The sequence below is a fragment of the Ambystoma mexicanum genome, chromosome 14 (assembly GCF_040938575.1).
Source record: "Ambystoma mexicanum isolate Mex_15411 chromosome 14, UKY_AmexF1_1, whole genome shotgun sequence".
In the NCBI taxonomy this organism is placed as follows: domain Eukaryota; kingdom Metazoa; phylum Chordata; class Amphibia; order Caudata; family Ambystomatidae; genus Ambystoma; species Ambystoma mexicanum.
Window position 1 is genome coordinate 225818584 of NC_090940.1, and position 15395 is coordinate 225833978.

General features: G+C 44.6%; 1 protein-coding gene across 2 annotated transcripts in view; it reads right to left on the reverse strand.

Annotated features, from left to right (window-relative positions):
- The window catches only part of PLEKHH1 (pleckstrin homology, MyTH4 and FERM domain containing H1), a 493065-nt gene that overhangs the window by 363901 nt on the left and 113769 nt on the right, over positions 1 to 15395 (reverse strand). For both annotated transcript variants that reach the window (XR_011283967.1, XM_069638989.1), the window contains exon 2: positions 6930 to 7096. Coding sequence is in view for 1 of the 2 variants with exons in the window: in XM_069638989.1 (XP_069495090.1) it covers positions 6930 to 7055 (126 nt within the window). In the remaining variant the exon portion in view is untranslated. The remainder of the gene's footprint in view (positions 1 to 6929; positions 7097 to 15395) is intronic.

Genomic DNA, 15395 nt, shown 5'->3' on the forward strand with positions numbered 1-15395 from the left:
ACCAGGAAGAGCTTGCGCTCCACCCAAGGAACGGGGCAGAGCTGGTGCTCCACCCAAGGAACCGGGCAGAGCTAGCGCTCCACCCAAGGAACCGGGAAGAGCTGGCGCTCCACCCAAGGAACCGGGAAGAGCTGGCGCTCCACCCAAGGAACCGGGCAGAGCTGGCTATCCATCCTTTGCTGATCTGTCGACTTCTGTAGCTTTCATTCTACCCCGAGATACCTCACTGTTATTACAAGGCAGCTCCAGTCAGTCATACCTTCCTTGACAAAAATGTCCATCATAACTTTTAAAACCATGTAATGCCCTCCGCTGATCCTATCCTTGTGGCACTTAGTGAGCGCTTGCCAATGGCACTGGAAAGAACAATGCAACTGTTATCAAGTAAACGGCTGCGGTCACCTGCCGTGGAGTATTTCACAATCACTGTGGCGAATTTAGCAGTTGCTTTCCTGCCTCAGAGTGCCAACTTGCTAATTCTCTGCATCCGCTGTATGCCACCACACTAAAGAGGATGCATCATCCCTTCCTCCACCCCTGGACCCACTTATCGCGTCTGGTCAGAGGCGGTCCTCAGCTGCATCCCCTTCCATGGGACAGGCCTCCTAGTGATCTGTAGTACACCCCACACAGAGGGGCTGAGCAGTCTGGGCACTGTGCCACCCTACGGTGCACTACCCGCGATGAGGATTACTGCAAACGTAAAGGGGCTCAGTTTACAGTGCACGTCTGTGGCTAAACCTTGACACGAAGCACCTTTTCTCCTCAGCACTGGCATGAGGTGAACAGACACCGTGGACACCACACTACTCTATGCCCTCCACAGTCAGAGGCTCCACCACCCGCTGCCCCTCAGACGGTGACCCTTCCGACATTGCTCCTTGTGTCATGGGATGTCGCTTTGCACATGGGCAGGTGTCTCACTGGGGCGTACCACTGCTCGCCCAATTGGTGACACTTACCCACTTTGATCTGGCACTCTTCAGCCCATTCTTGGAGGCCGTTGGGGTTGCCCAAGGCAGTTGCCTCGACGGTAACGGTCCTTTCCTTCCATTTTATGTGCTGGTCCAATGATCCAGGACTCAACCGTTCCCATGCAGGCACCAATGGCCTTCCGTCATCCTCCCTTATGCCCCCGAGAAGCGCCTCCACAAGGCCGCACTCCTCTTCAAGGGTCTTTGCAGATAAAACCACATCACCCCGGCCCTCATTGACCTTCACTGGCTCCCACTGCACTCACGAATCACCTTCATGTCTTGCTGCATCATCTATAAGGCAGTCACCCTCAAGTCACCCAGCTCCACGCAGAGAAACTCTGAATCTCCGGCAGACAGTGCACCACCAGAAGCCAGGACACATGCAGACTTGAAATCCATCTCTGCAAAAAGGAAAGGACCAGAAAACAAGCCTTCTCTGCCAAAGCCTCAAGAGTATGGAACCTCCTCCCTGTCAGCATCAGACTCGCCCCCATGCTCCTACAATTCAGAAAAGAACTCAAGACCCACCTCTTCATGGAGTCTCGCCTCCTCAACATCTAGGCCCCCGCGCCAACTGACTTGCTGCATGGCATCTGCCCCTCTCCTCCCCACCAACCTGTACAGCTGTACCCCTACTGTGTGCCCCTCTGTATCCGCCCCCCGCTGTAGATCTGTTCTGTTACCTCAGAAAAGCGCTGCGTTATGCACCTGTACTGTGGTGTACCTATGTAAAGCGCTCCGTTGCCTCTCAAAGTTTGGTCAGCGCTCAAATATCATATTAATAAAAAATAGTAATGTGTAAATAATGACTGTAGATAACAGTTTACAACACACTTAAACCAACAGTGCAAGATGAAATACAGACAACTGCTAGATTTGGCATTGTGCATGTGTGCATTTTCCCCCCACACAGCTAGCATGTGGTAAGAACACTATGTACACGTTTTTATATTGACACTGCAGGGTTGCACACATTACAAATACATCCATCCTTGAACTAATGGGAAAACTACTGGCCTTCGAAAAAGTTAACTGCCGGTCTCCTCTTGTATGCGGTTTTGTAAATGTTAGCATGCTTAGTGGCAGAAGGGGGGAGGGGGAGTAGCTTGCAGCAGTTTACAACCCTATGCAATAAAGCCAAATAAAGCCATCAAAATGCTCACTTTGTTCAAAACAAACTAATTATAGTTTAAGGCAAGAAAAGACAGGGTACGGAGGTGGGAGTAAGGATGTGGACATGGCTATGACAGGGTGGTCTAGAATTCGCCCTGCTCGTTGCCCCCACATAGCTAGGCGCAGCCGCAGAATTAAGTAGGATTTATACGACATACAAATAAAAGAGCAAGCGCATTTAACTTGCAGAAAAGTATGAAATTACAGGCACTGCAGACATGGACAGGAAAAGCAAAATATATCCAAATCCACATCATTATTTTCTCGTTGCAAAGTAAAGCCAAGATGGACAAAGTGGCTCCTTAGGCCTGCAAATGATGTCCTCTGCATAAGCAACTTTTTCTCCATCACAGGAAGCCTGGCCTCTACAGGAAAAGGCAGGTATTTCAGCCTATGAGAGGGAAACAGGAGTGAGCGCAGGCTGCGATTGGAGGAGGATAGGACTGGAGCCCGAGAACTGGAGGAGGGTGAGAAACCCTGCTGTTTCCAGTAGTAGATATTTAGTGGTGTATGTGCTTGTGGCTCAAAAAAAGAAGACCCTTATACACGCCCACCACCGTAGTCCAGGGTCGGACTGGGGCATACAATTGTTTCCTGCACCAATGAAAAAGTGTCCGACAGTTGAAAATGGCAATTCATTCCTTTTGTGACAGACTGTTTGAGTAGTACCGAAGGGAGGGGGGAGGTGGGGTTGTTAAAATGTGGTGCAAATTGTGCATTTAAAGGCCATTTATTCAGTAACACTGGTCAAAACGACTAGCCGCATGGTGAAGTAACCTATCAAATTGGCCCACACGGACCGAAAAAGTGGCCCACTTTGACGAACAAAACTGGCCCACACTAGCATTTTGTGCTTTTGGTTCGGGCATTGCCCTATACGCCAGTGTGAGCCTTTTGCCATTTTCAGAACAAACAGGCCCCTCTCCCATTTGATATCATGTAATTTGGTAGTATCGTTATGCCACTCATGGCACCTGATGGTTGGCTCAGTTCACGACATTACATGCTATGTCTCCCCCATTGTATCTTCTTTCTCCCTCCTTGACTCAGATGCCATCTCCTTCCTAACCTGTGCCCACGTAACCGCTTCGCCTACGGCCCCTTTTCCGTCTTCATTAATATCGGTCTACCCGCATCAGCCTTCCTATCTTGCCTGTCTCTTTAACCTCTCTCCCTACACCACCTCTTTTCAGTCTTAATTTAAACTTGCTATCGTCATTCCCATACTGAAGAAGCCTTCCCTCGATCCCTTGATATCATATACGAAAGGAGAATGAAAAAATAGCCAAAAATAGAAGAACGGAATAGAAACAAAACCAGAGGCAGGGAATGCTGCTGCTGCAACCGATGCCGCGACAAAGCCAAGGAAGAACCACCGCTCCAACCAGTTCCAGAAAATGGGGATGGGAAAGTGTAACGGGGAAACGCTCTCAAACATCAAGTAGTAGACTTCATGGTCCGAGTCCAGAAAGATTCTCCAGCTGGAAGAAAAAAATATTTCAGAGTTGCCAACTGGACTGTGTCGACAGTCACTTATACTCCAGTCCTGGCTTTGTAGTTTGCTGGACTTTGATGCTGGGACGTGTAGGTCCAAAGTAATAGTGGGCATGAGGGGAAATGAAACTAGTCACATTACGCAAAGTGCTGTTTGTTAGAAATCCGGGATTGGGTATAGAGAGGTTGATGGCATGGGTCCTCTTGGCAACTTGGAGATCCCACTTCCACCAAATAAGCCTGAGGCTTATTTGGTGGAAGGACATTTGGTGGTGGACATTTTAGAGGAGGCAGTATTATTTAGGGCAACAAGGCCAATAATATATCTTCCAACAAATACATCGCCAACAAACACCAATTGCTCCTGCTTCTCAGCATGTACAGGAACTGTTCCTATCCAGGCCTACTTATCGAAAGGTCTCGGTCATTTGCTTACTCAAGTGAACCTTTGTCCACTGTAAGGATACAACAATGGCAGGCTAGTCATCAGGACAAAGATCTGGGTACAACACGTCCTCCAAAGAGTCCTACAATGGCTGTCCACCACACACACTACATTGCCCATCCCACGCATGTAATAACCATCCATACGCATCCATCACGTGAAGCAACTCATCAGATATGGCCTAACTGGACAGAACCAGCTCCTCTCACCTTCTGCACAAATTTCAAACCTGGATAAAGAGAAGACCAGGCACCAATACTTCATTACAATGGGGTGGCTGGGGAGAGGAGCTGCAAATAGAAAATACTCCCACTGGAAATCCTCATCACCACCAGCTAACTGCCACCATAGGAAAAAAAACCCGTAACCTCCAACTATCAAAAGCACCAACCTACCGAAACAAGATATCTTAACAAAAAATACAGTAATAAACACAAATATAAATGAGTTTATCAAAAGCACCTTTCTAAACATTCTCATGTAAAAAGGCATGGTAGTCAAAAGTTGGCAAACAATAGGTTTGTAACCAGAGGAGAAGGAAAAGCATTCCGTTAGTGATCAGAGAAGAAGGCAAATACCTTTTTATGGAGGGATGGAGAGGACAAACCATTGGTTAGTGAACCGAGCAGTAATTGGTTTGAACTTAAAAATGTTCAACAAGTGTCCAGCAGGTCGGAGTAAGCTCCAAGTGCATGGCCAACATCAAATTTATCCGGGCAGGAAATCAAGTGTTGTAAAGTAAAACGAGAAGAGGGAATCGGTTACACATTTGGCAGCAGAGTGATGGGAGGATTCAGATAGTTTGCACAGGGTTTTGCCCATGAGATAAACAGAAAATGGAATTTCCAGGACGGCTGTTAGTGTTTCTATTGGCTGCTGAAGATGGATTAGATGTCTTTGCTATCATGATCAATTCTCAAACAACCGAAGCCGCACATCTTTTAGTTGCATTGATGCGGACATTAGCACAGCAGTGCAAAGGCCCAGAAAACCACATTTTTCAATTTAGTGTGAACGGTAACGAGGGCTTCTAGCAACGGGACCAACTAAACACTTCATACAGAGTAGATTCCAAAAAGAGTCGCACATTTGGTCTCTGCACATAATTCACGTCGAGAGACTTAGGAGACATCTGATGGTCTTGGTGTACTAATCGTTTATCTACCAGCAGATCTAATAGAAAGCCATATTAAGCCCTTAATCGAATTTTCCCACCGAAACTCTGTTCTACTAAAGAAATCGTAAGATATTAGGTGTATTAATACAGGTAGCTGAAACAAGGATTGGCTTTGAAGGCGAGAGAGGGGAGGAATGATAAACCATGCTTTTGCTAAAAAGAGACAAAGCAGTATCATGAATTAGACTTTCACGTACCTAGAATTTATTTTTCTGTTAAGAATTAAATAATGCTCAATAAATAATTTAATACAAATAAATCAAGTTGTAGCAGTAAAGCTATGGACTTTTACAGTTTGAGAACTATGAAGTGCTTGGTGTTGGTGACTAGCAAACCTTGGTCAGACATTAGTCCAGATCTCGATATTAAACTCCATCCATTGTGAACGGAGGATAGCAACAGGGGCAACGTGCTGGTCTTGGAAGCAAGACCAAGCAGAGCATCAGCGGTTCGAATATTAAGCTTGTTATAAAAAAAAAACGATTCAATACAACTATAAATCCTACACGTAAACTGAAGGTTTGAGGAACACGATGCAGAGAATACACCAGGCAGAATACCAGGCAGAATATGGGAAACACCTTAAGCAGATAACTAGAACTAGCTTGGTTTCCTACTCTGGGAAAAAAAAAAAATCAGGAACTACACAAAGTAGCCAAATGTGTAGTCCTGGATGTCTCTGTAATACTTTGAATGGGCAGTGTCACCCTTCTTGATTATTAAACATATACGTTCTTCCTATTAGCACGCCCAAGGTTTCATAAGGTCAACGCCAAGGATCGAATTTGCTGGGTGCTAATTAGCTCCTGAATAGGGCCTAGAAGAGCCTGGGCAGCCTGACACCAGCAGCCTTCGGCTCCTGAAGCCAATTGATGCCATTCAAATATACTTATCCGACATTAACTCTGTGTGTTTAGGGAATTTTCATTGATAAAGCTCTAGAAGACCTGCAAAGCAGGAATGACCATATGTACTACCCACCAGGTTTGCTGCTGCGTCTCATTTCGAAGCTAGGTTTGTGCATGACATGTATTAGTGCCTCATTCTGCAGCAACGTGGGTAGCATCACAGAGGCAGAAGCAGAGAGAAAAATGTGACGTCAGTAAATAGACATTAACGGATATTAATGCAGTAACAGATCTACTGGTAGAGTTATGATGTATCAGCAAAGATATTAAAGATTAAATGAGTGATGGCAGAAACATGGTAGAACTGACAGAAAAATAAATCTAATAGAAAAAAAAGTGAATTTAAAGTGACCGTACAAAGTGCACACCAGCATAGCAAGAGACTGAGCGATCAACAGAGACAACAATAGAGTACAAGACATAGTAACATAGCAAAAAGGAGGGGTTCAAGGCATGTGCATTTTTGGATGCATACCACAGTTTGGGGGGAAAAACAAGAACCACCATCTCACAGGCACTCCATTAATGAGACTGGACTTTAATAGCTCCTGGGCCACAATGATTGACTCCTGGTCAGAGAAGAATCCTGACACCCAAGAGCTACTTTCAGGACCTGCTCCATGAATTCCAATTGCAACCCCTGAATGCCATTCAAACAATGTATTTCAATCTCCAGCAATTAAACAAGGTTTGAACAAGCGATATCATCGCATTCATGCAACATGGTTTACACAAAGTAATCTGTTAAGCCTTACCTTCTCCGCCAGCAGTTCACGGATCTTGGTGGCCTGCAGCCGGAATTTGTAGAGTTGCGTCTCCAGAGCAAGGCAGCGTTTCTGCCAATCCACACAGTCTCCATTTTCCAGCATAAGGTCTGCCATGTTGAAACCTTTTGTCTATTCAAGCAGGTCCTTCTTAGGCCCTAGAGAAATCAGGTCATAGGTCAATAAAGGTATCCTGTATAATTAATTCTTAGATTCCAAATCTCACTGATTTTATATGTTACTTTAGAATAATATTCTCTCTTAAAACAGTGCAACGCCCTGCAAAAATACTTGTGATCACTCTTTGGTTATTAATACCAAGAAAACAAATATTATGGTATTTAATGATAACGTAAAAACAGATATAAATGGTCTCATAAACAAACTTGATATAGATTGTTACAAATGTGCGGTTAATATGGGATACAGGGCTGCGCTTAGGTATAAACTATTAGAAATAATTAGTCAAGAGCTGGATAGCTGCATTATCTGGTCATGTCAGGCTAACCCCTGCCAGATGAACGATCAAACAAACAAAATGTCTTAGACCAGACAAATTACAGTACAAAGTATCTCATATCAGCTCCCCAATGCCTCCACATTCAATATCCCCAAGTCTGAACCAGATTAATTGGTGCGATGTAGCAATTAGGTTGCATCAAGTTTTGCTAGCATTTGTTAATGTTCTTTTAAATTCATGAAAATATATCCGCCCTGGATGCCTTTTTATGGTGCATCCCCTGCAGTCAAGCAGCCTGCGTGCTATACTATATTGAAGAATATCTCTGGTCACATTTGTATAAGGAAGTCAATGATGTAACTTGCAGGAAATAGAAGCCCATTGTTTGTCTTGACAAAGACCGATCAGGTCGAAATACATGTTGGTGGAGGCATTTGAGGAATTTTGAATGTTAGATCACAAATGTTATTTAGGTTATTTGTTTTCATGGATTTAGCTGATGAAAAATCTTTACTGAAGACAGCTAAATGGTGCAGGCAAGATGGCTGCCTGATGTATCCCTCCTTGGCCGTCCGGGATATAACAACCTCAGGCAGTGGCATGAATGGCCGATGAGCTAACCTAGAAGCACACGAGAGTGTGGGAAGCGCCAAGGCACATACGGTCCAAAGGAGAGCACCAGGGGTGCGCGGGACGACACACCGCCAAGCACCAAAGACAATGGGCTACAATAGCAGACATGAATATCGAAAGCCGCTTCCTAGACCTGGAGCAGCAAGAGGCAGACATAGCTCCGAAAGTTGACGACCTAGAAAATAGAGAGCGACGCACGAACATCAGGATACTTGGATTAAAGGAATCCCAGGGGGAAACCCCTCAAGCTTTGGAAAGAAAAATCAACGCCCTCGTTGAGTCCCTCTTTGATGCCCCTCCAACACCAGCCATTGAGTTCTACAAGGTGCACAGAGGAAGCGGCCCCCCCAATGGCCCGAGGTCAGTGATTGCGAAATGCCACCACTACAGGCAGAAAGCGGACATCATCGACAAAGCGACAAACCTAGATAACATCCAATTTGAGGGTTCAAGCGTACGCATCCATCAGGACTTGTCGTTAACTACACTCCAAAAAAGAAGTGACTGTGCTCAGCTAACAACATGGCTTTGGGAACAGGGACTGCAATATCGTTGGGGATTCCCCTTCTCGCTGAACTTTGAACATAGGGGAGATGACTACAGAGTCACGAGTGGCGAGGAGACAGCAGGGGTCCTTCAGAGACTACAAGGCAAGGACAGAAGCGCTACTTTGGGCGAAAACATGAGAGGCACAGACCAAAGAGGCCTGCGAGCCGAACACCTACCAAAAAGAGGCATAATACCCCATGATGAACGTAACCTCACCATACAGAGTGAAAGTAATTTACCATCTCTGCAGCTGTAGGCTGCCCACACAGAGGTGATGCACTTACCAGTCTTTCTTCCTGACTAAACCATGGCTAGGCACCGGATGACAAGCACAGAGTGAAAACCCCCAAGTAAGCTCTGCCGAATTACATGGGATCAATGCACAAAAGACTAGCCGATGCAAGAATATGGTATTGTAGCACCCGAAGGGACAGGGATCCACCAAATAGCAGCCCTTGTTTTTTTAAGGCATCTCTCCGCTTTATTGTCACATGTTCTGGTTGACTTTTTTCTTTTTTTGGTGGTGCGGGGGCGGGGTGAATGAAGCAAGGAGGGTTGTGGGAAGTTTCAGAAATGGTACAAGCAATAATACAAGAAGGGTACTCTCAGGGAAGCATTTATTAAAAATGTAACACGCTTCATGCTGGGCAATGGCTACATCCCTGAAGACGTATTGGGTCATAGGACCCCAGGGTCAGTAGTCGTCAAAAGTGTATCCTCGAAAAGCAATGTCGGTTAGCAATCTAGTTAAATGTGGCACACTGAATGTTAAAGGACTCGACTCCCCTCAAAAACATTCAATGTTAATGAGAGAGTTTAAACTCTCGAAGCTTGATGTCTTATTTGTACAGGAAACCAAATTTAAACAAGGTGAAGAACAACTGTTCAAAGGAAAATACTTGGGAGGGATGTCTCGACTTCCAATTCAGTAAAAAAGGGGGTAGGCATCTTGTACAAAGCATCCCAAGGTCTCTCCATCACTAACATATTTAGGCACGAGGAAGGTAGACATGTAGCAGTCAAGGGCTCAATTGGCCACACTAGGGTCACCCTTGTTTCAGTATACGCACATAATCGACAACTCACCTTTTGCAGACTGGTCTTACAAAGCATACACAATTTATTTGCCTCCACCCAAGACGTATTCCTGCATAGATTATATTTTTATTGAAGCTATACAAGCATACAAAGTTGCCTCCTCAGACACAGCAATTGTGGGATGGTCAGACCACGACCTTGTAGTGTTCACCTTAGACCTCGGCTCCACTGAGCCACTATCCCAAAGGTGGATATGTAATGACACCCTCAGCCGAGATCCGTGCATAGCTGTAGGAGCGATTCAGTGAATTTCTTTAGATCAACAATTCAGGGTGAAATAGCACTGTACATGGTTTGGGAAGCAGCAATGGCAACCTGGAGAGGTGTGCTCATAGCAGAAGGGATGGTCAAAACTAGAATCTGTAAATTACAAGAATCTAAACTAAAACAGGAAATCACCAGCAAGGAGGCCTTGCTGCATACACATGTGGACCCGCCTGAGGAAAAGGTCAAAGAAATAGAACGGCTCAGGAAAGAACTAGCGAAATAGGAAGAGGGAAAATCTTGACCCAGCTTTGCTATTTGAAGCAAAAAATATTATGGAAAAGGTGACAAAGTGCACTCAATGCTGGTGGCTAAACTGAGAGAGCAAAGAACAGACAGAGCAGTGTTAGAGATTAAGAGCTCATCTGAGACCCCCCCATGGTCTCCCCTTTAGTAATCATGCAACACTTTGCCCAGTTTTACACCACACTATAGAAATCAGAAAGTCGAGAAGACCCCACTAGCACAAATAAATACTTAGCAAATTTTCCGTTCAGGTCAGCCACTTCTGAAGACCTTGAAGCCCTGAATGCGCCAATTAACAAAATAGAGGTCTTGCAAGCGATTTTCAAGCTCAAAGCTGGGTCATCACCCAGCCAAGATGACTATACTCCAGCCTTTTACAAAACGTATGGTCAATCCCTAGCCCCATTTTTAGTTAAACTATATAATAACAACATACTGACAACAGGAGAGGGACCAACATCCTTCACTCAGGCCAGAATAATAGTCATACCGAAAGAAGGGAAAGATATAGCAGAGGGTGCTTCATACCGCCCAATTTCTCTAATCAATGTGGATGCAAAGATATATGCGAGTATCCTAGCTAACCGCCTAGGCAGCATTTTGCCGAAGCACCTACATAATGATCAGACAGGATATGTCCAGGGTAGGCAAAGCTCGGATAATATCCGTAAAACTCTAGACCTTATATCCGGCTTGGGCAAAGATGATAGACCCATGCCTCATCTCAATTGACGCAGACAAAGCATTTGATTTTGGAATGGTCATTCCTAAGTGCAGTTGTCAAAAAAGCAGGCTTGGCACGGCAATGGATCACAGGGCATTGGTACTATACAGAAACAACAGTACAAGTGATAGTAAACAGCATTGCATCAGGAAGCTTCCAACTAAGCAGGGGCAATCAGCAGGGATGCCCCTTAGCCCCATTACTATAGCCCCCCTGATCGAGCCCACAACACCAATGCAAGCGGTTTTAAGAGAGGCAGTACCGAATATAAATTAGCCATGTTTGTGGATGACATACTTGCATATGTCACGACCCCCAAAGTTACAATACCGGCCTTGTTACAAATGATCAATAACTACGGTCTGCACTCAGGGTTCCGAATGAATACATTGTACTAATTGCATACAACACCCTGCTTCTCCCAAAGGAGGAGGGCAGACTGAGCTACCCAGAGATAAGCGAGTACTATAAAGCGGCCCAACTCAGAATAATAGCTGACCACTTGAGGGAAAACAAAGAGAAACAACGGGTCACTCTTGAGAACACACGTTTTGCTCCGGTCACGGTGGGGGAATGGTTGTTGGTCACCACAGAGCAGGCTCACCAAAAAGATCAGGACCCAGTATTAGAAGTTTTCTGGGCGATGTGGTGACCAGGAGCAGACACGAAGGGTACCACTTCATGGCCCTCCCCACTGAGTTGCATGTGGGCACCCCAATAAGAGATCTTATGATAGACTTAGAATGTTTCTAGGAAATGTCTGATGTAGGATTGATAAGAGCGGGTCAAATGTGGAGCAAAGGCATGGTTCAAATCTAAAGCTGAACTAGAACAAGCGCTGCAGACACAGCATATTCCCATGCTAACTTACCTACAGCTTAGATGGGTACTAACTGACCATCGCTGGAACGACCAATTGAAGAGACCGTTAATCCCCTTTGAGCGCATTCTCGACACACACATGGGCACGAAAGGCTCGATATCAAAAACGTACACAGCTAACCAGAAGTCATCTACCTAACAGGCTAGCTGGGGGAACTACTTAGGCCTGAGGGGTGAGGGGAACTCTGGCCCACGTTGTACAGGGTGGCCTGGTCATCAACAGTTGCGATGCAGTATAAAATGTTAAATTGTAGACTGACCCCGCTCAGTCTCTCGAAAATGTATGCAGGAGTCAGCCAGACTTGCTGAAGAGGCTGTACACAAGTTTCTGATTATTGGCATCAATGGTGGAGTTGTCCAAAGGTGCAGAATTACTGGAAGGAGGTGCTGGGTTGGGTTCACACAATTGAAAAGATAGACTATGCTCCTCTGTTACTGCTGTTTGAGGTTGAAAGAAGAGACAATGGCTATTCTTTGCTACGCCACATGTCTCATAATCTCCTTATGGCCACCAGAGTGTGCTTAGCTCAACAATGGAAAAGAAAAAAAACACTCTCCCGTCCAAATTAGAATGGCTTAACAAAGCATTTGACATTTACGAAATGGAGTGTCTTACGGCAACCCTAGTGGAAACACACACATATTGATGCAGAGGCGCTCCCCTTCATGGACTATTATAGGAGCGAGAGAGAGAGAGAGAGAGATCAGGAGGTTTCCAGTCACAAGCCACCAGATGACCAAAGAATTCTGATCTACCTGCATGACTCTACGGTGCCACTGCCATCCACAACGAGAGACCATAGTTTGGAAGTTCCTCAGAGAACCCTGAAGTGTCAGGAGGAACTCAATTTCTTACAATGGCTTCACGTACAGTCAATTTACCAATGCTACAAGTCCAGATTTCGGAACAGCAATCATATTCCTGTCCCGGTTTTGAGGAGGGGGAAGGTAGAGGGGGGTTGCTTTTAGTTTGTTGGTAGAATGCAACTCAACTTCCAGAAATAGCGCAGCTGTTGTGCAAAGCTTTATTATATTATGGTTAGGTTGCATATGAAAAAAGTTTGAACATGACAGGTGAGATCATTATGGGATCCATACTGTCTGAACAATGTGCATTTCTCATTTTAGGTTGCTTGTCTAAGATTATTTTGTTGGAAATACAAAAAAATAAGGTCACTAGTCTAATCGATTGGCTAAGCGCAATTTGTCTGGTTCAAGACATTTGATTTGTTTAACAATTGATATAGAACCAACTTTCTCAGAGTATATATTGTGGGTGTCCAGTCAAAGGATGTAAAACAAATGGGTCGAATGCCTTTTGTTCGACACCAAAAGGACCGAAAAAAAGGGTTGAATGCTTTTTGTGATTATATATATATATATATGTTTGGTATGCATAAAAAGAACTTAAAAAGAAAACGGGGTTGTGGGGGGAACCCCCCCATAAAATAAAATTTAAAAATAAATAAAATTCAACGCTTTTATTCGGTCCTTTTGGTTTAGAAAAAAAGAGCATTCAATCCTTTTTTTTCGATGCTTTCACCTACAACCTATATTGTGTGGTAGGTCAGAAGAAGGAGACAGTCCTATTCAACAAGTGGTTTATTAAAATAATAAGAAAGTGACAAATCCATCTCCATTCTATGGTTTTCCCCACCCAACAAACTAACAAGTGTTCTAGTCATCAGTAGGGAAGCCCAAAAAGTAAACGGTCTTGTCCTCCATCTCAAAGCTAATTCATTCTGGCCCTGCCACCAAGGAAAAACAACAAGAGTACAGGGGAAGGACTCCCTTCTCTGTGATAGGCTGTCCGGCCCAAATAGATGATTTTCAAATAATTCTTGGCTATCTCTTGGATTAGGTCCTTTAGTTCTTCTCGGGGACTTCTCCTACCTTCTGCCATCCCCTTTCATTTTAGAGATGACCATTTTCTGCTTGCAGTATTTGAATGTTCACACCTCTTGAAGTATCTATTTAAGGTTCCCTTCCCCAACAGTTTAGAGGAACCCAAAGGTCCCTTCTCTTGATCTTGACTCTCAGTACTCCTTTGCTTCTTTATTTCCCCATAAACATGCTTTACACATATCTTCTATTAGTCTGTTAGACTGACTTTCGTTTTGGACTGAATCAGGTATTGCCCACCACTGTGAGGGTTTCGTTGTTCAGTTCCTGTCTTGTAGTGCTTAACGAGAGAGGTTCCAATATAACTCTTTAGTGTTATTGTGGTCCAACGATACGTGGCCATTCACTGGGACAGATAGATTGAGTCCTGTAGTTATTCTCACTCACACTCTGAGTCACTGCAACGAGTAGGCCGAGCCCCCTGCTCCTTGTATCCCTCTACGGGTCTCCTGCCTCTCCAGTTACCTTCTTGTTCGCAGGCTAGCATCACTGGATCTCTCTTTGGGATTGGGATTACTTTCTGCGCCAAAACAGCTTCTGTCACTCCAACTCTTCTTGGTTCTTAGGTGTGGCCCTGTGTAGCCACGGCTGCAGCGGTCTCAGCGCTGTTTCTGAACTAAACAGTTTACCTTTCCCAGGTCACGCCACTGCTAACTCGTTTCTCCTTTCATCGGGGTTCTCTTCCCCTGCCCGACACGCACCTCTGTCTTCCCTTTGTCTCTTAGGTTTACCCACTGGCCAGGTCCTCACAATCGGGGATCACTCGGCTCTCAGAAGCTCCCAACTCTTCCCAGATTTGAACTTCCTGGGCTTCATTCTCCATCTTCAATCCCTCTTCAATTTTTATATCCAAGTTCTGGGTCCTCCCCAGCAAAACATCAAAGTCTTTTCTTGCTCTTTGATGAGTAATCTTTCGTACTCGTCTAGGCTTCTTTGTCACAGTTAGGTTAACTTTAGACCTAAAGTCGCTCAGTTGTAACTCAGTTGTAACCCGCTCATCTCTCTTCTTTTTATCAGTGGTTTTGTCAGACATTTCATCAAGATTAATATTAGGGCTAACATTACAATAACAAACAATGGCTTGTTCCGATAGAATTCTCTGAAGCATATATGTTATTGATGGTTCAGAAGAGAAGGTTTCATGGAATTCCTTGATGGAATGGGAGTCCTGTTCCCCAAGAGTGGAGTCTCTTCCTGTGAGTTCCCGCTTACCACCGCCTCATGGGGAATGTTGCGTAGGGGGCTCACCTCCAAAGCCTCACAAGGAAAGGCTCACCTCTAGTGAAAGAAATGGCGGAGCCCTGCTAGTCATCACAATTGATAATGGGCTGAAATAGAATGACCATTTCAATCCTGTTCAGTGAACAATTCTACATTATTTGATGCAATCGGGACATTCGCGATCAGAAACTGTGGGTTTACCTTGAAACCACTAATATACATCTATAAAATAAAACTAGTACCCATCATGTTATATTGAACAGGGATATGCCGACCATGAAAGCAGAGAGTCCTTGCGCATTCTTGATAATTATTGCATTAAGAAACTGTTCTTCAAAACTCCTGACTGAATACAAGCCTGCTGAATTTGGCCTGATTTCAATGGATTTTATTATAATCAAGCTGATCTTAAAAGATTACAATAAATCAACATTGTTTCAAACTCATACTTTGACATTTTGGCGCATGGGAACTCCAC